Source organism: Eschrichtius robustus, chromosome 10, assembly GCF_028021215.1.
Source record: "Eschrichtius robustus isolate mEscRob2 chromosome 10, mEscRob2.pri, whole genome shotgun sequence".
Taxonomy (NCBI): domain Eukaryota; kingdom Metazoa; phylum Chordata; class Mammalia; order Artiodactyla; family Eschrichtiidae; genus Eschrichtius; species Eschrichtius robustus.
In genome coordinates, this window is record NC_090833.1 from 9,714,208 (window position 1) to 9,740,398 (window position 26,191).

The following is a 26,191-nucleotide window of genomic DNA, read 5'->3' on the forward strand; positions in this document are numbered from 1 at the left end:
GGACATACTTAAAGTGATGAAAGCGAAAAACCTACAACCAAGATTACTCTACCCAGCAGGGATCTCATTCAGATTCGACGGAGAAATTAAAACCTTTACAGACAAGCAAAAGCTAAGAGAATTCAGCACCACCAAACCAGCTTTACAACAAACGCTAAAGGAACTTCTTTAGGCAGGAAACACAAGAGAAGGAAAAGACCTACAATAACAATCCCAAAACAATTAAGAAAATGGTAATAGGAACATACATATCGATAATTACCTTAAATGTAAATGGATTAAATGCTCCAACCAAAAGACACAGACTGGCTGAATGGATACAAAAACAAGACCCATATATATGCTGTCTACAAGAAACCCACTTCAGACCTAGGGACACATACAGACTGAAAGTGAGGGGATGGAAAAAGATATGCCATGCAAATGGAAATCAAAAGAAAGCTGGAGGGCTTCCCTGTTGGCGCAGTGGTTGAGAGTCTGCCTACCAATGCAGGGGACACGGGTTCGAGCCCTGGTCTGGGAAGATCCCACATGCCACGGAGCAGCTGGGCCCATGAGCCACAATTACTGAGCCTGCACGTGTGGAGCCTGTGCTCCGCAACAAGAGAGGCCGCGACAGTGAGAGGCCCGCGCACCACGATGAGGAGTGGCCCCCACTTGCCGCAACTAGAGAAAGCCCTCGCACAGAAACGAATACCCAACACAACCAAAAATAAATATATAAATAAAATTAAAAAAAAAAAAAAGAAAAGAAAGCTGGAGTAGCAATTCTCATATCAGACAAAATAGACTTTAAAATAAAGACTATTACAAGAGACAAAGAAGGACACTACATAATGATCAAGGGATCAATCTAAGAAGAAGATACAACAATTGTAAATATTTATGCACCCAACACAGGAGCACCTCAATACATAAGGCAAATGCTAACAGCCATAAAAGGGGAAATCGACAGTAACACAATCATAGTGGGGGACTTTAACACCTCACTCTCACCAATGGACAGATCATCAAAAATGAAAATAAATAAAGAAACACAAGCTTTAAATGACACATTAAACAAGATGGACTTAATTGATATTTATAGGACATTCCATCCAAAAACAACAGAATACACTTTCTTCTCAAGTGCTCATGGAACATTCTCCAGGATAGATCATATCTTGGGTCACAGATCAAGCCCTGGTAAATTTAAGAAAATGGAAATCATATCAAGTATCTTTTCCGAACACAATGCTATGAGACTAGATATCAATTACAGGAAAAAAAACTGTAAAAAATACAAACACATGGGAGGCTACACAATAGATACTAAATAACCAAGAAGAAATCAAAGAGGAAATCAAAAAATACCTAGAAACAAACGACAATGAAAACACGACGACCCAAAACCTATGGGATGCAGCAAAAGCAGTTCTAAGACGGAAGTTTATAGCAATACAATCCTACCTCAAGAAATAAGAAACATCTCAAATAAACAACCTAACCGTACACCGAAAGAATTAGAGAAAGAAGAACAAAAAACCCCAAAGTTAGCAGAAGGAAAGAAATCATAAAGAACAGATCAGAAATAAATGAAAAAGAAAAGAAGGAAACAATAGCAAAGATCAATAAAACTAAAAGCTGGTTCTTTCAGAAGATAAACAAAATTGATAAACCATTAGCCAGACTCATCAAGAAAAAAAGGGAGAAAACTCAAATCAACAGAATTAGAAATGAAAAAGGAGAAGTAACAACTGACACTGCAGAAATACAAAGGATCATGAGAGATTACTACAAGTAACAATATGCCAATAAAATGGACAACCTGGAAGAAATGGACAAATTCTTAGAAAAGCACAACCTTCAGAGACTGAACCAGGAAGAAACAGAAAATATAAACAGACCAATTACAAGCACCAAAATTGAGACAGTGATTACAAATCTTCCAACAAACAAAAGCCCAGGACCAGATGGCTTCAGGCGAATTCTATCAAACATTTAAAGAGCTAACACCTATCCTTCTCAAACTCTTCCAAAATACAGCAGAGGGAGGAACACTCCCAAACTCATTCTACGAGGCCGCTATCACCCTGATACCAAAACGAGACAAAGATGTCACAAAGAAAGAAAACTACAGGCCAATATCACTGATGAATATAGATGAAAAAATCCTCAGCAAAATACTAGGAAACAGAATCCAACAGCACATTAAAAGGATCGTACACCATGATCAAGTGGGGTTTATCCCAGGAATGCAAGTATACACAAATCAATCAATGTGATACACCATATTAACAAACTGAAGGATAAAAACCATATGATCATCTCAATAGATGCAGAAAAACCTTTCAACAAACTTCAACACCCATTTATGATATAAACCCTCCAGAAAGTAGGCATAGAGGGAACGTACCTCAACGTAATAAAGGCCATATATGACAAACCCACAGCCAACATCGTTCTCAATAGTGAAAAACTGAAACCATTTCCACTAAGATCAGGAACAAGACAAGGTTGCCCACTCTCACCACTGTTATTCAATATAGTTTTGGAAGTTTTAGCCACAGCAATCAGAGAAGGAAAAGAAAAAAAAGGAATCCACATCAGAAAAGAAGAAGTAAAACTGTCACTGTTTGCAGACATGATACTAAACATAGAGAATCCTAAAGACGTTACCAGAAAACTACTAGAGCTAATCACTGAATTTGGTAAAGTAGCAGGATACAAAACTAATGCACAGAAATCTCTTGCATTCCTATACAGTAATGATGAGAAATCTGAAAGACAAATTAAGGAAACACTTCCATTTACCATTGCAACATAAAGAATAAAATACCTAGGAATAAACCTACCTAAGGAGACAAAAGACCTGTATACAGAAAACTCTAAGACACTGATGAAAGAAATTAAAGATGATACCAACAGATGGAGAGATATACCATGTTCTTGGATTGGAAGAATCAACATTGTAAAAATGACTATTCTACCCAAAGCAATCTACAGATTATCAAACTACCAATGGCATTTTTCACAGAATAGACCAAAAACCTGCACAATTCGTATGGAAACACAAAAGACCCCGAATAGCCAAAGCAGTCTTGAGGGGAAAAAAAACGGAGGTGGAGGATTCAGGCTCCTGGACTTTAGACTATACTTCACAGCTACAGTAATCAAGACAGTATGGTACTGGCACAAAAACAGAAATATAGATCAATGGAACAGGATAGAAAGCCCAGAGATAAACCCACGCACATATGGTCAACTAATCTATGACAAAGGAGGCAAGAATATACAATTGAGAATAGACAGCCTCTTCAATAAGTGGTGCTGGGAAAACTGAACAGCTACATGTAAAAGAATGAAATTAGAACACTCCCTAACACCATACACAAAAATAAACTCAAAATGGACTAAAGACCTAAATGTAAAGCCAGACACTATAAAACTCTTAGAGGAAAATATAGGCAGAACACTCTATGACATAAATCACAGCAAGATCTTTTTTGATCCACCTCCTAGAGTAATGGAAATAAAAACAAAAATAAACAAATGGGACCTAATGAAACTTCAAAGCTTTTGCAAAGCAAAGGAAACTACAAACAAGACGAAAAGACAACCCTCAGAATGGGAGAAAATATTTGCAAACAAATGAATAGACAAAGGATTAATCTCCAAAATATATAAACAGCTCTTGCAGCTCAATATTAAGAAAACAACCCAATCCAAAAATGGGCAGAAGACCTAAATAGACATTTCTCCAAAGAAGATATACAGATTGCCAACAAACACATGAAAGAATGCTCAACATCACTAACCATTAGAGAAATGCAAATCAAAACTACAATGAGGTATCATCTCACACCAGTCAGAATGGCCATCATCAAAAAATCTACAAACAATAAATGCTGGAGAGGGTGTGGAGAAAAGGGAACCCTCTTGCACTGTTGGTGGGAATGTAAACTGATATAGCCACTATGCAGAACAGTAGGAGGTTCCTTAAGAAACTAAAAATAGAACTACCGTACAACCCAGCAATCGCACTACTGGGCATATACCCTGAGAAAACCATAATTCAAAAAGAGTCATGTACAACGTTCAATGCAGCTCTATTTACAATAGGCAGGACATGGAAGCAACCTAAGTGTCCATCGACAGATGAATGGATAAAGAAGATGTGGCACATATATACAATGGAATAATACTCAGCCATACAAAGAAACGAAATTGAGTTATTTGTAGTGAGGTAGATGGACCTAGAGTCTGTCATACAGACTGAAGTAAGTCAGAAAAAGAAAAATAAATACCGTATGCTAACACATACATATGGCATCTAAAAAAAAAAAAAAAATGGTTCTGAATAACCTAGGGGCAGGACAGGAATAAAGACGCAGACGTAGAGAATGGACTTGAGGACACGGGGAGGGGGAAGGGTAAGCTGGGACAAAGTGAGAGAGTGCATGGACTTACATATACTACCAAATGTAAAACAGATAGCTAGTGGGAAGCAGCCGCATAGCACAGGGAGATCAGCTCGGAGCTTTGTGACCACCTAGAGGGGTGGGATAGGGAGGGTGGGAGGGAGACGCAAGAGGGAGGAGATATGGGGATATATGTATATGTATAGCTGATTCACTTTGTTATAAAGCAGAAACTAACACGCCATTGTAAAGCAGTTATACTCCAATAAAGATGTTAAAAAAAAAGAAAAGAAATCAGTGGTCAGCCTAATTACTACTCCTCTGAGGCCACTCTTATTTTCCCCTCTGGTTGCTTTTGTTTTGACTGTGTTCACTGTGGATTCCTATTTATCTATCTTCTTTTGGGACTGTACCTTTTCATAAATCTAGGGCTTAGAGTATTCCATCAGTTTTGGAAAGGTATCAGCCTTTATATTTCAAATATTGTTTTTGACCCACTATTATGTTTGCTTCTGGAACTACAATTACATTGTTAGACTTCTTACTGTATCCTCAACGTCCCTTACTCTCTCTCCTGATTTTCTATCCTATTGTCTCTCCATTCTTCAGCATGTTCATTTTCTTATGACCCATCTTCCAGTTCACTAATTCTCTCTTCAGCTATGTTTAACCTGCTTTAAAACCCATGCACTGAATTCTTAATTTTGGTTACTGCATTTTTGGTTCTAATATTTCCATATGAGCTTTTTTATGGTTTCCAGTTCTCTGACAAAATTCTCCGGTTTGCGGGGCTTCCCTGGTGGCGTAGTGGTTGAGAATCCGCCTGCCAATGCAGGGGACACGGGTTCGAGCCCTGGTCCGGGAAGATCCCACATGCCGCGGAGCGGCTGGGCCCGTGAGCCACAACTACTGAGCCTGCGCTCTGCAACAAGAGAGGCCGCGATAGTGAGAGGCCCGCGCACCGCGATGAAGAGTGGCCCCCACTTGCCGCAACTAGAGAAAGCCCTCACACAGAAACGAAGACCCAACACAGCCATAAATAAATAAATATTTAAAAAAAAAAAAACATTCTCCGGTTTGCTTATTTCCTTGGAGATATATATATATATATGATACTATTTTACAGTCCATATCAGATCCTTCTATTTTCTAGAGTTCTGTGGATCTGTTCCTATTGTCTGTCATTTCTGCTGGTTTCAGTATATATTGTTATGTCTTCTCGTAGGTCTGTTTGATTTTTTTCTGACTGTGTCCCCAATGTTTTATTTGCTTTGTTTATAGAAACAACTTGAAGCCTAGAACAATGCTATCTTTCTCCACAAAAAAAAAAAAATTATATTTGCTTTGTCCAGGCACCTTTGAGGACTAGCAATCCAATTCAAGGACTGAGGTATTCTGAAACAGAATTACCGTCTCTGTGAGGGTCTATGTACTTCCAATGCACCCTTACTACTAGGATGTAGTTCTGATAGTATCAATATAAATCCTAACACAAAGCAAGGGAAACAAGGTATCCTTCCTTGATAAGTCCTAGATACCTAGACACGAATTCCTGCCTTCTCAGCCCTTCAAAGTTGTCAAAAGCACAGGTTAACCTCTTAGTCATCCTCTCAGAATTGACAAACAACCCATGGAAAAGTCATTACCCCTGGCCTTATTTTCTTCTTATCTGCAAATTCCCTGAGCAACATCATCCCTTCAACTATGAATTTAAGTGAATGACTCTCAAGCTAAATCTTTAAACTTGACCTTTCTCCTAAGTTATATTTCCAAACTGAACACTTCCCAACTGGGATCCTGATGGCAATGCAAATCTGGCATAACTACCACAAATCTTTCATCTCCCCTCCATCAAACCAGCATTTCCTATAAAGAACCAAAAAAAAAAAAAAAAAAATTATAGAGAGGAAAAGAAAAGAGAAAAAAGAAAAGCTCCCAGCGTTTCCTCATGTGTTTCCTATATCCATTAATAATATCGCCAACATCAATTATCTAGGCTAAAAACCTCCACTGTCTTTTATTACTCTTTCCTTCTCGCATCTGTATCCAATTGTTAACCCAATCTCCAAAATATCAGTCCTATCTCCAAAATACTTTTAAAATCCATCCCCGTTTTCCACTTCCAGTGGCCTAATTTGAATACTCACCACCTCTTTCCTAAACTATGCTACTAATCTCCTATGTAGTTGCTCTTATTCTAGTCTTTTCCCCTTCAAATTGACCTTACACATTGGTGCTAGATTTCTCTTTCGTAAATCTGCTCACATCACCCAAACCCAGAAATCTGTATTGCCCTTATTTTATTTCATAGCACTTATTACCATATGGCATTTTATATATATATATGTATGTTATTATTTATAATTAAAATATAAGATATAGAACATATATAGTTAAATATTTTTTATGTATGTATATATATATATATATATATATACATATATATATAAATTCTCCTTCTCTCCTCATTAGAATGTAAGCTCCACGAGGACAGAACCTCTATTGTAGTCACTGTTACATGTAGCACAATGACCAGAAATCACTCATTGAATGACTATTGTATAATTAATTAGTTAATGCAAAACAGACATCTAAACTGCTCAACCTCATAACTGTAGGCATAATTACAGACATCTAAACATCTAAACATCATAATTGCAGACCTTCCCCAATCAGGCTCCAGCTTGACTTTCTATCGAAGTCATTTCTTCAACAAATACTCATTGAGTGTCTATGTGTTGTACATCTGCTAGACATTCAGGATATAGTGCTGAATAAGACCACAGTCCCAATCAACGGGGAATTCACCATCTATCAGAGGAACAACATTAAACAATTCATTATTTAGTTACAATTGTGGTAAGTGTTATCAAGGAAAAGTATGAGAAGCTGTGAGAATATATAATGGAGGATATGAACTGGAAGTTCAAGGAAAGCTTTCTTGAGGAATTGATATTTGAAGTGAGCTTTGAAAGAGCAGTAATTAATAAAATGTTTACACATATGTGTAGGGGGTATAGGATTAGACCATCCCAGGCAGGAGAAACAGCATAATAATAACTATTATTATATTTTTTCTCATTCTTGGATAAGCACTCCCCTAGGTGATTTACATATATCTTCTTACTGAAACTCCCATAACTTTATGAGGTACACGCTATTTTTATACAAATTATACATATGAGGAAATGAACCATAGTAAGGTTAAATGATTTGCCCAAGGTCACAGAGCTATTAAGTTGGGGTACTTTCCTAATCCTCAGTAAACCCCTCCTGATACCATATTCCAAGATGGCACCCATATGCACCAGTACAGTCCCCCGGACAATTTTGGTATCCTGTCAACAACACATTTGTCTGTCTCCCTCAAGAAATTTGACATTTCTCAGGGAAAAGAACCTTATCTCATTCACCTTTCTTTGCCACAGTGCCAAACACAGTGCCTAGTCAAAGTAGGCACTCAGTGCCTGTTGAGTGAATTAGGAAAACAGCCCCAAGTCCTGGTAAGTACCTTTGGATGGATCAAATTAACTTACTTATACTGTATGTAGCTTCTACTCTCAAAATCCATACTTGTTTTAGAAAAGTAATATGCTCTCCACATAAGCTGACAGAAGAAAAGGGAAGAGAAGCCAAAAGACAAGAACAAAGGAAGCCCAAGAGCATCTCTGGAGAATGCCAGCATCTCCTGGGTGGGAATACCACAGAGTTGAAAAAAGTGGGAAGCCAGGAGGCTTGAACTCAGAGCTGGTTCTGATCAGATGTCTTTGCCCTTCGGGCTACACTGTATTTCCTCTTTTCACTCCTCCCTACCTACTCTCACTCTGCTCTGGGCCCCAAGAGGCTGACCTATATGCCCTCGGGCTTCTGGCCAAAGGAAGTCACTGGTAGGAGATGAGAAGAGACAAAAGCAAGGTCAGAGTACTTGTTACCCTGATTTCCTCACTGTAATACTGACTTTACTTAAGGTCTCAGTTACTGGCCTTCTCCACACAGCTTCTATGTCTTGGTTGGGTTCTGATAATTTTCCTTATCTCTTCAGGCCAAGTGGTAGTAACAGAACCAAGCAGTACCAGCATTATCCTTTGTGGTTTCCCTACACTCTGCCCACACTTCTGTAAATAGTCGCTTTATTAAACTCTCCTCAAATTATTTTAATTTGAGTGTGCCATCTGTTTTCTGCTGGAATCGACTGATATACTGGCCTGTTGGTCTGACCACAGAAGTGAAGAAATGGAAAGGTGAGATGCAATGATGACGGACAGGCAGGAGGAGAGGCTGACAGGAATACTCAAAGGGAAAGAACAGACAAGGAGGTGAAGGGGACAAAAACCTGAGGGACCATGATTCTGATATGGCTTCTTCTTGATAGGAAAACTCAAAAAACACTACATCTAATCTGCAAATAGTCTTTCTATCCTTAGTTGGGTATCACATCCAACGAGTATTAGAGACGCCCTCAAAAAAGGTTCCCTAAAGTAAATATAATACCTGACATCCCTGGAGCAAGCTTTAGGCACCAAGCTAACCATGGTGCTGATTGTTTATAGAGGAGGACAACAACAACCAAAAAATCAGAGGCTTCCCCTGTTTTCTTTAAATCTTGCAGATATGCCTTATCTGTACGTGTGTTACAATATCCTCAAAGCTCTCATCTTTTTACAACCTGCTCCTTTGTTCTTTGACACTGTTTAAGGATGTCGCATCTCCACTAGGACACACACTCAGAGACTTTACAGAACAGAGGGTCTGCAGCCTTCTTTTAAGACAGTGTGAAAGAACCACTTTAAGAAAATAGCTGCCATTGTCCTTCAACTTGTCTCCAGTGCACCAATTGCATACTTACAGTAGAAATCCACTTCTGCCTTCTATCTACTGCCAAAGTAACTGAAAAAGCTTTAATGGATAGCTGAAAAAGATACTGTAATTTGATAGTCATCTTTTTTTTCCTGCTCTAATTATTATTTTAACAGGCTTCTTCTTATTTTAATAGATTTTTTTAATAAGGAAATCTTACTTACAAATTTTAATTAGCTTACTGAATATTCACTGCTTTGGAATAAGTAGTTTAATGAGTAAGGAGACCTCAGACTACTAACTAGCCTGGAGTCTCTAAAGTAGCTTAGGGGGAAATGATGCAGCCTTAGTGATATAAGCCCAGCCTGTACCTCACAAACCAGGACCCTGAGCCAGGGCCCCAGAGACAGAGGAATCACATTGCCTCCTGCAGGAAAAAAAGTAAAAATCTATTTTATTCCTTTTTATCAGGAACCTCTATGTAAGGGACTTCCCTGGTGGTGCAGTGGTTAAGAATTCGCCTGCCAACATAGGGGACATGGGTTCGAGCCCTGGTCCGGGAAGATCCCACATGCCACAGAGCAACTAAGCCCATGCGCCACAACTACTGAGTCTGCGCTCTAGAGCCCACGAGCCACAACTACTGAGCCTGTGTGCCACAACTACTGAAGCCCGCGTGCCTAGAGCCCGTGCTCCACAACAAAAGAAGCCACCGCAATGAGAAACCTATGCACCGCAACGAAGAGTAGCCCCCGCTCGCTGCAACTAGAGAAAGCCCGCACACGGCAACAAAGACCCAACGCAATCAAAAATTAATAAATAAATAAATTTATTTAAAAAAAGAAAAAAGAACCTCTATATAAGAACCTCTAGCTCTCCCACTCACGGAGACTTGTGACTGTTGTCAAATCACTTAACTTCTCTGAACATGTCTCCGCATCTGTGTTGTATAATTTTCTCCACATTAGACTGTTATGAAAGTGGGTCTTATGCACCACTTTAAAAGCTCTAAGATATGTTAGTTGGATGAATGTATGAATGTATGAATGAATGAATGAATCTTAATGCTGCCGATTAACCACTCTATCATTTCAGGTTCTCATCTGCTAAAAAAGAAAATCAATCTTTTCTTTATAGTACACTTCAATTACAGTAGCAATGAAGAATAAGTTAACATTTTTCATTCTAAAAACACCTAGCAGGGAAAGTAGGGCCCGAGTTATTTAAATTCAAAATTGGAATCAGGAGAACAATGGAGTTTTTTGTGACTCACTAACTTGAATAACCAATGAAAGTTAGCTCTATTCCGAAAAGTAAAAGCATATCAATATCTGTCCCACTGATTAAGAATATATGACAGGGACTTCCCTGGTGGTCCACTGGTAGGCTCTGCACTCTCAATGCAGGGGGCCCAGGTTCGATTCCTGGTCAGGGAACTAGATCCTGCATGCCACAACTAAAAAGAGCCCGCATGCTGCAACAAAGACCCCGCGCAGCCTAAATAAATAAATAAATATTTTTAAAAAAGAATATATGGCAATTTAAGTATGATTCTCAGTGCTTATGGCATTTGAAATAATTTCTTTTTTTGTGACTTTCTAGGGTGTTATGTAAAAGGGGAACCCCAGTTTACTAAATCACATTAACCCTTAAGAAATCAAAGATTTCAAATTCTAAGTTCAGTCTGCAATTCTATGTTAAGGATATTTATATTTATGATATATTAACACAAATTAACATAGGACTAAAATAAATTGTAAAATTTTCACTTACCTGTTCCTATTTATATAGTGAACCTAGAAAACCTATAATATATATTAACTTAATATGTCCAAAACCAAACTCCTGATCTTCCCCCCAAAACCTGTTCCTCCCAAATCCTTGCCCAACACACTTAATGACAACTCCATACTTCTACTGCTCAGGCCAAAAATGTTAGAGTCATCCTATCAGTAAACCCTCAGTTGTACCTTCACAATTATCTGGAATGCAGCCACCTCCCATGGCCTCTACTACTATCATCTTGGTCCAAGCCACCATCATCTTCTGCCTGGATTATTGCAGTGGCATCATAACTAGTGTCCTGCTTCCCCTTGCCGCCCATGGTCTATTGTCAATACAGTTACCATGGTGATCCTGTTAAAACTTAGTCAGATCATATCACTCCTTCGTTTTCCATCTCACTTAGAGTAAAAGGCCAAGTCATTACCATGGTCTATAAGGACCATGGTCTACATGGTCTACAAAGGGACCTCACAGTCCCTTTGACTTCATTTCCTACCACTTCCCGCACTTGCTCAGGTTACTTTTACCTCAGGGTCTTTGCACTTACTGTTCCCTCTGCCTGGAATGTTCTTCACCAATTAGCCACATGGCTTGGTCATTCAACTTCTTCAATCTTTACCAAAAGATATTTTCTCAGGAGGGGTTTTCTTTACTACCTTATTGAAAATTACAACCTTTACCTCGTTGCTCTCCTTCCCTCCTTTATTTCTCTCTATAACGCCTATCCCTTTCTAATTTATCATTTACGTACATTATCTGTTTGTATCCTCCCAGGAAAATCTAAGCTCCATAAAGGCAGGTTTGTTGTTGTTGTGTAAGTAAGTACCGTTTTAGTCAAATGAAAAATATATGTACAAAAAAGGGACACACATCATGACTACAGGGCCTGATGAATTTTCATAAAGTGAGCACACCCATCAAATCATCATTTAGGTTGAGAAACGTTCCCCTTTGCATCTAATCATTAGAATCACTGTTCTCTCAAGGGAAACCACTATCCTGACTTTTAACACTAAGATTAATTTTGCCTGTTTTTGAACTTTGGAATAAATGAAGTTATACGCTAAGTGCCTGACTTCTTTCACTTGGCATTATGTAATTACATATAGTCTAGTTCATTCATTCTCATTGTTACATAATATTCCAAATACATATAAATATACCACTTTTATTTACCCATTTTCCTACTGATGGACCTTTCCATTGTTTCTAGTTTGGCTATTATACTGCTGCTAAGGATATTCTTATATGTAGCTTTTGGTGACAGATGTACACAATTCTATCAGGTAGGCCAGGGGGTTCAGCCTGTTAAGTTCACAGATGTCTCTTCCATCCCTAGCACAGTATCTGACACATAATAGGTATTACAATAAATTTTTTGTTAACAAATGAATGGAATTATTCTTTAAAAACTTCTCTTATTTAGATTTAACAATTCACATATGACTTCCTAGGCTTATATATGTAGGTTTATAATGCATAAAAATTAAATTAACCTCTGTAAATCCTCCACTCAATAAATACACTGCCAACAATACCACTAGAACTCCTTGAATATCTCTTTCTAATCCCATTCTAATTAACTGAATATTTTTTTATCATTCCCTTTCTTTATATTTAACCATATATATGTGTCCCCTAAATAATATGCTGTTTGCTTGGTTTTTAACTTTATGAAAATGATATCATACTATATATGTTCTGCATTCTGAAAAATTGGCATTTTTCACTCAATATTAGAATTCACACAAATTGATGTGTGTAGCTGTAGATCATTCTTTTTTCACTGCTATATAGTAATCCATTGTAGGATTATACCACAATGGATTTACCCACTTCTCCAGTCAATAAACTGGAAAACTGGCTTATATCAAGTTTTTTGCCATTTCAAACGGTGTTACTCTTAATGCTTTTACATGTCTCCTAATAAACACAGACAAGAGGTTTCCTAGGGCAATTTCAACTAAAGGTGAAATCATGGATTGGATGATATGTGTATATTCAAATTTATAAGATAATGCCAAAAGTTTTCCAAAGTGCCTATACCAATTTACATTCCTACCAATGATATTTAAGGGTTCCTACTGCTGTATATTCTTACCAACAATGTGCAGAGTTTGTATGGTCAGTCTTACGATTTTTGCCAAACCAGTAAATGTAAATGTTATTTTATTGCAGTTTTATAATCACATTTTCCTGATAACTAATAAGAAGGATCTTTTCATATAAGTGACCATTTATATTTCTTCTTCTATGAAATACTTGTTTGTGTTTTTTGCCTATTTTTCAAATGGGTTTTGTCTTTTTCTTATTAATTTATAGGAGTTCCCTATATATATTCCCTATATATATATATTTTTTTTTTTTTTTGCATTTTAATTGTCTTGCTTATACACTTACAAATATCTTCTTACAGTTTGTGGCCTGTCTTCACATTTTAAAAAGGTTTTATCTGAAATAATTTCAAACTTGCAAAAAAAGTTGCAAGAATAAAAATAGTGTAAAGAACATGTAAGTGTGCCCTTTACCCAGATTCACCTGTTACTAACATTTTGCCCCATTCATTTTATCATTTTTGTGTACTCAAACACACGCACTTGCTCTGTGTGTGTGTATGTCTGTATGTATGTGTTTATATATACACATATATACACACACACACATATATATAAACACACTTTCTTTTCCTGAACAATTTGAGGGTAAATTATATACACCATGGCCCTTTACCCCTAAGTAAGTCAGTGTGTATTTCTTAGGACTAGAGATATTCTCTTATATAACCACAGTACAATTACAAATTACAATTTACTTTAGTATATTTAAGCCAATAATTCTTTTATGGCATTCTGCCCTCCAGTAGAGGATCCAGTCTAGGGTCGAGCATAGCATTTACATGTCATGTGTCTTTAGCCTCTTTAAATTTAGAACATTTCCATGGCCTTTCTTTGACATTTGTAAAGAATACTGCTCCCTCCCCATGTTTTTTTCCTAATAGAACATTCGTCATTATGGGTTTGTCTGATGTCTTCTAGTGATTCCATTCAGGTCACATTCCAGGGCAAAATACTACACACAATGTCCATTTGCCCCTCTTTGGTGATGAATCATCTAATCATTAGAATCATCTAATCACCTGGTCAGGGTTTTATTCCATTTCCCCACTCTATAATTGCCTTTCTAAAAAAGTATCCCTTGCAACAAATAAAGGGCCTATGGAGAGATACTTTAAGACCATGTTCTTCATACAGATATCCTCCTAGATTTAATATCTATTGATAATTCTTTTTTAAAAAAATATGAAACGACTCTTAGTGTTTTATTGATTGATTGATTGATTGATTTATGGCTGCGTTGCGTCTTCGTTGCTGCACGTGGGCTTTCTCTAGTTGCGTCGAACAGGGGCTACTCTTCGTTGCGGAGCGTGGCTCTAGGTGTGCGGGCTTCAGTACTTGTGGCACACAGGCTTAGTTGCTCTGCGGCACGTGGGATCTTCCCAGACCACGGATCAAACCCGTGTCCTTGCATTGGAAGGAGGATTCTTAACCACTGCGCCACCAGGGAAGTCCCTCTATTGATAATTCTTGCCTGACCCAATCTTTACTAAAATGGTTGTATCATGTTGATGTTTCACAGTCTTTATTAAGTACTTTGATAAACGTCCTACCACTGAATTTATCAACCTTTTCCTTTGTTGTTTACACATTATGTTTTTATAAAGACTATTCTCAAACTACTAAAAATATTTCCTAACATTTTCTTCTGAAAATTCCTTACTTATTCCTAATTATTAAGTATTTTAAACAGTATTTTAAGTATTTCAAGCAATAAACAATAAATCAATTTTGTATACTTTAAATCTAGCAAAAATAGTATTGCTATAGTTGCCTGTTATCAGTGGGTTTCAATTTTTTTTTTTTGCAAGAAGAGATGCTTTTACTTCCCTGCTTTGTCGGCCTTGGTAATTTTTTTTTTAATTTTTGAATTTTATTTATTTTTTTATACAGCAGGTTCTTATTAATCACCAATTTTATACACATCGGTGTATACATGTCAATCCCAATCGCCCAATTCAGCACACCACCACCCCCACGCCCTTGTGGTTTTCTCCCCTTGGTGTCCATACGTTTGTTCTCTACATCTGTGTCCCAACTTCTGCCCTGCAAACCATTTCATCTGTACCATTTCTCTAGGTTCCACATACATGCGTTAATATAAGATTTTTGTTTTTCTCTTTCTTACTTCACTCTGTATGACAGTGTCTAGATCCATCCACATCTCTACAAATGACCCAATTTCGTTCCTTTTTTTTTTTTTAACATCTTTATTGGAGTATAATTGCTTTACAATGGTGTGTTAGTTTCCACTTTATAACAAAGTGAATCAGTTATACACATACATATGTTCCCATATCTCTTCCCTCTTGCATCTCCCTCCCTATCCCACCCCTCTAGGTGGTCACAAAGCACAGAGCTGATCTCCCTGTGCTATGCAGTTGCTTCCCACTAGCTATCTATTTTACATTTGGCACTGTATATATGTCCATGCCACTCTCTCACTTTGTCACATCTTACCCTTCCCCCTCCCCATATCCTCAAGTCCGTTCTCTAGTAGGTCTGTGTCTTTATTCCCGTCTTGCCACTAGGTTCTTCATGACCTTTTTTTTTTTCTTAGATTCCATATATATGTGTTAGTATACTGTATTTGTTTTTCTCTTTCTGACTTACTTCACTCTGTATGACAGACTCTAACTCCGTCCACCTCACTACAAATAACTCAATTTCATTCCTTTTTATGGCTGAGTAATATTCCATTGTATATATGTACCACATCTTCTTTATCCATTTGTCTGCCGATGGGCATTTAGGTTGCTTCCATGACCTGGCTATTGTAAATACTGCTGCAATGAACATTGGGGTGCATGTGTCTTTTTGAATTACGGTTTTCTCTGGGTATATGCCCAGTAGTGGGATTGCTGGATCATATGGTAATTCTATTTTTAGTTTTTTAAGGAACCTCCATACTGTTCTCCATAGTGGCTGTATCAATTTACATTCCCACCAACAGTGCAAGAGGGTTCCCTTTTCTCCACACCCTCTCCAGCATTTGTTGTTTGTAGATTTCCTGATGATGCCCATTCTAACAGGAGTGAGGTGATACCTCATTGTAGTTTTGATTTGCATTTCTCTAATAATTAGTGATGTTGAGCAGCTTTTCATATGCTTCTTGGCCATCTGTATGTCTTCTTTGGAGAAATGTCTATTTAGGTCTTTTACTAATTTTTGCATTGCGTTGTTTGTTTCTTTAATATTGAGCTGCATGAGCTGTTTATATATTTTGGAGATTAATCCTTTGCCCATTGATTCGTTTGCAAATATTTTCTCCCATTCTGAGGGTTGTCTTTTCATCTTCTTTATGGTTTCCTTTGCTGTGAAAAGCTTTTAAGTTCCATTAGGTCCTATTTGTTTATTTTTGTTTTTATTTCCATTACTCTAGGAGGTGGATCAAAAAAGATCTTGCTGTGATTTATGTCAAAGAGTGTTCTTCCTATGTTTTCCTCTAAGAGTTTTATAGTGTCCAGTCTTACATTTAGGTCTTGAATCCATTTTGAGTTTATTTTTGTGTGTGCTGTTAGAGAGTGTTCTAATTTCCTTCTTTTACATGTAGCTGTCCAGTTTTCCCAGCACCACTTATTGAAGAGACTGTCTTTTCTCCATTGTATATCCTTCCCTCCTTTGTCATAGATTAGTTGACCATAGGTGCATGGGTTTATCTCTGGGTTTTTCTATCTTGTTCCATTGACCTATGTTTCTGTTTTTGTGCCAGTACCATATTGTCTTGATTACTGTAGCTTTGTAGTATAGTCTGAAGTCAGGGAGTCTGATTCCTCCAGCTCCGTTTTTTTCCCTCAAGACTGCTTTGGCTATTCGGGGTCTTTTGTGTCTCTATAAAAATTTTAAGATTTTTTGTTCTAGTTCCATAAAAAATGACATTGTAATTTGATAGGGATTGCATTGAATCTGTAGATTGCTTTGGGGAGTATAGTCATTTTCACAATGTTGATTCTTCCAATCCAAGAACATGGTATATCTCTCCATCTGTTGGTATCATCTTTAATTTCTTTCATCATTGTCTTATAGTTTTCTGCATACAGGTCTTTTGTCCCCCGAGGTAGGTTTATTCCTAGGTATTTTATTCTTTTTCTTGCAATGGTAAATGGGAGTGTTACCTTAATTTCTCTTTCAGATTTTTCATCATTAGTGTATAGGAATGCAAGAGATTTCTGTGCATTAATTTTGTATCCTGCTACTTTACCAAATTCATTCATTAGCTCTAGTAGTTTTCTGGTGGCATTTTTAGGATTCTCTATGTATAGTATCATGTCATCTGCAAACAGTGACAGTTTTACTTCTTCTTTTCCAATTTGTATTCCTTTTATTTCTTTTTCTTCTCTGATTGTCGTGGCAAGGACTTCCAAAACTATGTTGAATAATAGTGGTGACAGTGGACATCCTTGTCTTGTTCCTGATCTTAGAGGAAATGCTTTCAGTTTTTCACCATTGAGAGCAATGATTGCTGTGGGTTTGTCGTATATGGCCTCTATTATGTTGAGGTAGGTTCCCTCTATGCCCACTTTCTGGAGAGTTTTTATCATAAATGGGTGTTGAATTTTGTCAAAAGCTTTTTCTGCATCTATTGAGATGATCATATGGTTCTTATTCTTCAATTTGTTAATATGGTGTATCACATTGATTGATTTGCCTATATTGAAGAATCCTTGCATCCCTGGGATAAATCCCACTTGATCATGGTGTATGATCCTTTTAATGTGCTGTTGGATTCTGTTTGCTAGTATTTTGTTGAGGATTTTTGCATCTATATTCATCAGTGATATTGGTCTGTAGTTTTCTTTTTTTGGAGTATCTTTGTCTGGTTTTGGTATCAGGGTGATGGTGGCCTCATAGAATGAATTTGAGAGTGTTCCTTCCTCTGCAATTTTTTGGAAGAGTTTGAGAAGGATGGGTGTTAGCTCTTCTCTAAATGTTTGATAGAATTCACCTGTGAAGCCATCTGGTCCTGGACTTTTGTTTGTTGGAAGGTGTTTAATAACAGTTTCAATTTCATTACTTGTGATTAGTCTGTTCATATTTTCTATTTCTTCCTGGTTCAGTCTTGGAAGGTTACACCTTTCTAAGAATTTGTCCATTTCTTCCAGGTTGTCCATTTTATTGGCATAGAGTTGCTTGTAGTAGTCTCTTAGGATGCTTTGTATTTCTGCGGTGTCTGTTGTAACTTCTCGTTTTTCATTTCTAATTTTATTGATTTGAGTCCTCTCCCTCTTTTTCTTGATGAGTCTGGCTAATGGCTTATCAATTTTGTTTATCTTCTCAAAGAACCAGCTTTTAGTTTTACTGATCTTTGCTATTGTTTTCTTTGTTTCTATTTATTTATTTCTGTTCTGATCTTTATGATTTCTTTCCTTCTGCTAACTTTGGGTTTTGTTTGTTCTTCTTTCTCTAGTTCCTTTAGGTGTAAGGTTAGATTGTGTGTTTGAGATTTTTCTTGTATCTTGAGGTAGGCTTGTATAGCTATAAACTTCCCTATTAGAACTGCTTTTGCTGCATCCCATAGGTTTTGCATCGTCGTGTTTTCATTGTCATTTGTCTCCAGGTATTTTTTGATTTCCTCTTTGATTTCTTCAGTGATCTCCTGGTTATTTAGTAACGTATTTTTTAGCCTCCATGTGTTTGTGTTTTTTACGGTTTTTTCCCTGTATTTCATTTCTAATCTCATTGCATTGTGGCCAGAAAAGATGCTTGATATGATTTCAATTTTCTTAAATTTACTGAGGCTTGATTTGTGACCCAAGATGTGATCTATCCTGGAGAATGTTCCGTGCGCACTTGAGAAGAAAGTGTAATCTGCTGTTTTAGGATGGAATGTCCTATAAATATCAATTAAATCTACCTGGTCTACTGTGTCATTTAAAGCTTCTGTTTCCTTATTTATTTTCATTTTGGATGATCTGTCCATTGGTGTAAGTGAGGTGGTAAAGTCCCCCACTATTATTGTGTTACTGTCGATTTCCTCTTTTACAGCTGTTAGCAGTTGCCTTATGTATTGAGGTGCTCCTATGTTGGGTGCATATATATTTATAATTGTTATATCTTTTTCTTGGATTGATCCCTTGGTCATTATGTAGTGTCCTTCCTTGTCTCTTGTAACATTCTTTATTTTAAAGTCTATTTTATCTGATATGAGTATTGTTATTCCAGCTTTCTTTTGATTTCCATTTGCATGGAATATCTTTTTCCATCCCCTCACTTTCAGTCTGTATGTGACTCTAGTTCTGAAGTGGGTCTCTTGCAGACAGCATATATATGGGTCTTGTTTTTGTATCCATTCAGCAAGCCTGTGTCTTTTCGGTTGGAGCATTTAATCCATTTACATTTAAGGTAATTATTGATATGTATGTTCCTATGACCATTTTCTTAATTGTTTTGGGTTTGTTTTTGTAGGTCCTTTTCTTCTCTTGTGTTTCCCACTTAGAGAAGTTCTTTTAGCGTTTGTTGTAGAGCTGGTTTGGTGGTGCTGAATTCTCTTAGCTTTTGCTTGTCTGTAAAGCTTTTGATTTCTCCATGGAATCTGAATGAGATCCTTGTCGGGTAGAGTAATCTTGGCTGTAGGTTCTTCCCTTTCATCTCTTTAAGTATATCATGCCACTCCCTTCTGGCTTGTAGAGTTTCTGCTGAGAAATCAGCTGTTAACCTTATGGGACTTCCCTTGTATGTTATTTGTCATTTTTCCCTTACTGCTTTCAATAATTTTTCTTTGTCTTTAATTTTCGCCAATTTGATTACTATGTGTCTCGGCGTGTTTCTCCTTGGGTTTATCCTGTATGGGACTCGCTGTGCTTCCTGGACTTGGGTGGCTATTTCCTTTCCCATGTTAGGGAAGTTTTCGACTATAATCTCTTCAAATATTTTCTCGGGTCCTTTCTCTCTCTCTTCTCCTTCTGGGACCCCTATGATGCAAATGTTGTGTTTAATGTTGTCCCATAGATCTCTTAGGCTGTCTTCATTTCTTTTCATTCTTTTTTCTTTAGTCTGTTCTGCAGCAGTGAATTCCACCACTCTGTCTTCCAGGTCACTTATCCGTTCTTCTGCTTCAGTTATTCTGCTATTGATTCCTTCTAGTGTAGTTTTCATTTCAGTTATTGTATTGTTCATCTCTGTTTGTTTGTTCTTTAATTCTTCTAGGTCTTTGTTAAACATTTCTTGCATCTTCTTGATCTTTGCCTCCATTCGTTTTCCAAGGTCCTGGATCATCTTCACTATCATTATTCTGAATTCTTTTTCTGGAAGGTTGCCTATCTCCACTTCATTTAGTTGTTTTTCTGGGGTTTTATCTTGTTCCTTCATGTGGTACATAGCCCTCTGCCTTTTCATCTTGTCTGTCTTTCTGTCAATGTGGTTTTTGTTCCACAGGCTGCAGGACTGTAGTTCTTCTTGCTTCTGCTGTCTGCCCTCTGGTGGATGAGGCTATCTAAGAGGCTTGTGTAAGTTTCCTGATGGGAGGGACTGGTGGTGGGTAGAGCTGACTGTTGTTCTGGTGGGCAGAGCTCAGTAAAAGTTTAATCTGCTTGACTATTGATGGGTGGGGCTGGGTTCCCTCCCTGCTGGTTGTTTGGCCTGAGGCAATCCAACACTGGAGCCTACCTGGGCTCTTTGGTGAGGCTAATGACAGACTCTGGGAGGGCTCACGCCAAGGAGTACCTCCCAGAACTTCTGCAGTGTCCTTGTCCCCACGGTGAGACACAGCCACCCCCCGCCTCTGCAGGAGACCCTCTAACACTAGCAGGTAGGTCTGGTTCAGTTTCCCCTGGGGCCCGATGCGCACACCACTTTGTGTGTGCCCTCCAAGAGTGGAGTCTCTGTTTCCCCCAGTCCTGTCAGAGTCCTGCAATCAATTCCCACTAGGCTTCAAAGTCTGTTTCTCTAGGAATTCCTTCTCCCGTTGCCAGATCCCCAGGTTGGGAAGCCTGACGTGGGGCTCAGAACCTTCAGTCCAGTAGGTGGACTTCTGTGGTCTAAGTGTTCTCCAGTCTGTGAGTCACCCACCCAGCAGTTATGGGATTTGATTTTACTGTGATTGCGCCCCTCCTACCGTCTCATTGTGGCTCCTCCTTTGTCTTTGGATGTGGGGTATCTTTTTTGGTGAGTTCCAGTGCCTTCCTGTCGATGATTGTCCAGCAGCTAGTTGTGATTCTGGTGTTCTCGCAAGAGGGAGTGAGAGCACATCCTTGTACTCCGCCATGTTGGTTCCTCTCCCAGGTTTCAATATTTTAAAGTTAGCTTTGTATAGGAACAACTTTCTTTTTAATTATTCTTTTTCTCAGCAGTTTCTTTTTTTTAAAATAAATTTATTTATTTATTTTTGGCTGTGGTGGGTCTTCGTTGCTGCACACGGACTTTCTCTAGTAGTGGTTAGCAGGGGCTGTTCTTCGTTGTAGTGCACAGGCTTCTCATTGCAGTGGCTTCTCTTGTTGCGGAGCATGGGCTCTAGGCGCGTGGGCTTCAGTTGTTGTGGCACGCGGGCTCTGTAGTTGTGGATCGTGGACTCTGGAGCGCAGGCTCAGTAGTCGTGGTGCACAGGCTTAGTTGCTCCGCGGCATGTGGGATCTTCCTGGACCAGGGCTCAAACCTGTGTCCCCTGCTCTGGCAGGCAGATTCTTAACCACTGCGCCACCAGGGAAGTCCCATGAACAACTTCTGAATTCTAAATTTTATTGTATTTTAGTATGATGTATATTTAAAACACTGTTTTTTCTATTTAGAAATTAGTTCACCTGTCAGGTCTGGAATATTCTCTGCTTTCACTTCTAAACAATTTAAACAAAAGGATACTAATTAAAGGGGGGAAAGGGGTGGTGGTGGTGGTGGTGGGATGAATTGGGAGATTGGGATTTACATATATACACCAATATGTATAAAATGGATAACTAATAAGAGCCTGCTGTATAAAAATAATAAAATAAAATTCAAATCAATAAATAAAAATAAAATTAAAAAGCAAAAGAAAGATACTAATTTAAAAGGCTAGCAACTCAACTTCCCTGGAGGTCCAGTGGTTAGGACTCTGCACTTCCACTGCAGGGGGCACAGGTTCAATCCCTGGTCAGGGAACAGAGACCCTGCATGCTGCGCAGTGTGGCAAAAAAAAAAAAAAAAAAAAAAAAAAGGCTAGCAACTGATGTCTTTAATAGTGAAAATTTTCACTATTGCTTTCAAGTCAGAGATGTGGGGGAAAAGGGAATGGTTGAGGGGAAATAACATTTTTAAGCATGAAAAAGGTACAAAGGAGAGGAAACTGTCACAATTTACATTGAATCTTACACTGATTGCTGAAATTCTCCACTTGAAAGGCTGATGTGGGAGAAAAGAAGGTCATAAAGTCTGCTTTTTAGACAGAGAAATATGTCTATGTCTATATTATTTCTATCTCAAGCAATTACTAAAAAATTTCCAAAATGAACAAAGCTATTTTTCTATAGAAAACCAGTGAAATGAACATAGCAATTTACTATTTTTTAAAAATCTGCAAATAGGATCCTAGCCTATTTTAGAAGTACAGCAAAGCCTCCCTAGTTCAGAATAGTCAGAAGGAAACTTCTCTCACTCATTACACAAGCATGTGTTAACAAATCCTACATCACACACACAAGATGCTAGTACACCCAATGAAAAACTAGGATTATATTGATTTTCAAAAAATGTATATAATCTGTGTTATTCTCCAATGGTGAATATGTTATAGAAGTAAAAAAGAAAAGCAAGAAAAGGAGCGGAAGCATGAAACACCTTAATTTAAACTGGACCCGCAAATATCTGAATTCTAAGTCAGAGAGCTCTTGTGAGAGCAGGAAAACTAGACTTGGCATCATCAGCTGGTGTTCAGTACAAGCCCAATCCTTTCACTAATGTTCAGGGGAAATACTCACACCAGAAAACACCCACTTGAAGTGAATATACTTTAAATTTCATCTTCCCTATCTGACCCAGCATATTATACTGTTCCTTAGTATTTCAAGTGGCAGTGAGTACTACATAGCCTAGACAGTGATTTTTTTTTTTCTGATCTATGTGGGTTTTGTATTAATTGAAGTATAGTTGATTTATATGTTCTTTTTCAGATTCTTTTCCATTATAGCTTATTACAAGATATTAAATATAGTTCCCAGTGCTACACAGTAGGTGCTTGTGGTAGTTATGTTTTATATAGTATATGTCTTCATAAACTGGTAGCCCAAATCAATTATATTCCATTTCAAACTGAGCAAAAGGAATCAAGACATGCCACTATATCATAAGGGAATGACAATAACTATCAAATGAAATCTTAATTATAAATCTAAGATTGCTCTGGAGGTTCTATGGAAAGTAATGCCAAAATAAGAGCTAAAAATCATCTCAAACCCAGACCATATTCCCTTAAATAACAATGACTTAAAATACTGATATGATGCAGCCACTATGGAAAACATTGTGGAGGTTCCTCAGAAAACTAAAAATAGAATTACCATATGATCCAGCAATCCCACTCCTGGGCATATACCCGGACAAAAGTATAATTCAAAAAGATACACACACCTCTATGTTCACAGCAGCACTATTCACAATAGCCAAAACATGGAAACCACCTAAATGTCCACTGACGAATGAATAGAGAAGATGTGCTACATATATACAATGGAATACTACTCAGTCATAAAAAAGAATGAAATAATTCCATTTGCAGCAACATGGATGCAACTAGAGATTATCATACTAAGTGAAGTAAGTCAGAAAGAGAAAGACAGGGACTTCCCTGGTGGTCCAGTGGCTAAGACTCTGCACTCCCAATGCAGGGGGCCCGGGGTTTGAGCCCTGGTCAGGGAACTAGAGTCCACATGCTGCAACTAAAAGATCCCGAGTACCGCAACGAAGACCCTGCATGTGGCAATGAAGATCCCAAGTGCCACAAGTAAGACCCTGTGCAGCCAAATAAATAAATAAATATTGGGGGAAAAAAAAAAAGAAAGAGAAAGACAAACTCCGTATGATATCACTTATATGTGGGATCTAAAATATGGCACAAATGAACCTATCTACAAAACAGAAATAGACTCACAGACACAGTGAACAGACTTGTGGTTGCCAAGGAGGTGGGTGGGGGAGAGAAGGACTGGGAGTTTGGGATTAGCAGATGTAAACTATTATATATAGGATGGATAAACAGCAAGGTCCTACTATATATAGCACAGGGAACTATATTCAATATCCTGTGATAAACCATAATGGAAAAGAATATAAAAAAAAGAATGTCTGTGTATAACTGAGTTAGTTTGCTGTACAGCAGAGACTGGCACAACATTGTAAATCAACTATACTTCAATAAAAATAAATTAAAATAAAATACTGATATGAAACTTTCACTGGAATGTGAAGGGGATCTTTAGAATCTTGAACTTCAAATATATAGGAGTATTTATTTAGAGGCTACTTTAAAATTTATGTCCTGTGACCTCTAGGGACCATTGAAATTTCTGGAAAGGGTCAGCTTTTCCTTAAGTGCCCCTCCAAGAACTGGTTGGTGATTACCACATTTGCATGCTATAAAGAAATGTTATTCAAATGACAATCTATAAACAACAATATGAGCATTAAATAAATTGTATTTTAGAGCTAATTCCAATAGGATATACTTATTTTTTAAGGAGGTACAGTTGCTTGTTTAATTATTTGTCTCCAACCCTCAATCTAAAATACAAGTCTATCTGCCTCAAACTAAGTGTATTTTTGTTAGAAGATGACAGCTAACTTCAGGGGCACAATTTATTACAGACATTTAAAACAACAAAAACAAAAAAAGCGGGGATAGGCATGAACTTAATTCTTCTATTTAATGGATAACAAGAAAGCAAAGAAATCGTTGAGACCCAAATATCATAGCATGGTTTTCAAGAAAGGATTTGGTGAATTCCTCAAAGCTTTCACCATAGAGCTATATTGAATTTCCTTTTGGCAACAAATAAATTGCTTTCTCACTGGTGGAAGCTTAGACCAGTCATCTAAATCAGGAAAGCAGAACTACATGCCGTACTGAAGAGTCACGCAAGTGTAAAACCACGTCTCTCCCCATGGCATGTTTATGTTTTTTCTATAGATTTCCACTAGGGCAGCGGGTGATTATCTTGATTCCTTGACATTTAGGATTAAAAGAACTTATCTAAGCTTTAAAAGCTTGCATAAAAATGTGGAAACATCTATATTTTCTTTATATCTTCTTTGATGATGAAACATTTGGATATGAAATTTGATAAGAATGCCCTGAAGAGGAAACAGGGTTCCTATAACCAATGGGGAAGCAAGACAGACCCATGGAGTCCTGTCGCACCTGTGACACTGTGATGCTGCATTTCTTGGCCAGCTCCTCTTTGGCTTCTTCACTGGGGTAGGGGTTGCTGAGGTGTGAGTAAAAGTATTCATTCAAGATTTCTGTGGCCTGTTTACTGAAGTTACGCCTTTTTCGTCTATGAAAGAACCAAAAAGAGAACTGTCGTTATAATCAACATTAACCAAAGAGGGATATATTACTTAGGATCGCACAAAGAAGTTAGCTTTCTGTTTTTAAACATTCTTAGGGTGTCATTTATCACCATGATATTGTAAATTATACCCTTGGCATCCTCCAAAGAACTATCCAACTCACGTGAAGACGTAGGATAACTAAGAAAAATACTAGAATGTGAAGCACAATTAACTTCATTCTTTAATTTGTTCAACAAATACTTATTGAGGATCTAATGTGTTCTAGATACTCAGTGAGGATCCAGTTGGAACAAAACAGATAAGGTCTATTAGGGAGCTCACAGGGGATTAGAGGGTTAAGAGAGAGAGTAGAAAGTTACGGGAAAGAAAAACATTAGACAAGCAACACAGAAATAAATAATTACAAATTACGGTAACCATGTCAAGTATCATGAAGGAAAAGTATAAGGTATAATGAAAGTGTCTAAGAAGGAAACCTAACACAGATTATGGAGTCAGGAAAGGTTTCCTTGGAAGAGTGACATTTAATCTGAGGCCTGGAGAATGTGTATAACTTAGTCAGACAAAGAGTAGAAGGAAGAGGAATGAGCAGAGGGAATGGTCTTCAAACAGGAAAAA

The 26,191-nt window shown here is 37.7% G+C and overlaps 1 protein-coding gene across 3 annotated transcripts in view; it reads right to left on the minus strand.

Moving 5' to 3' along the window:
- The window catches only part of PBX3 (PBX homeobox 3), a 222,601-nt gene that overhangs the window by 23,407 nt on the left and 173,003 nt on the right, over window positions 1-26,191 (minus strand). For all 3 annotated transcript variants that reach the window (XM_068552932.1, XM_068552934.1, XM_068552933.1), the window contains exon 5: window positions 25,419-25,554. In XM_068552932.1, the coding sequence (XP_068409033.1) occupies window positions 25,419-25,554 (136 nt within the window). The remainder of the gene's footprint in view (window positions 1-25,418; window positions 25,555-26,191) is intronic.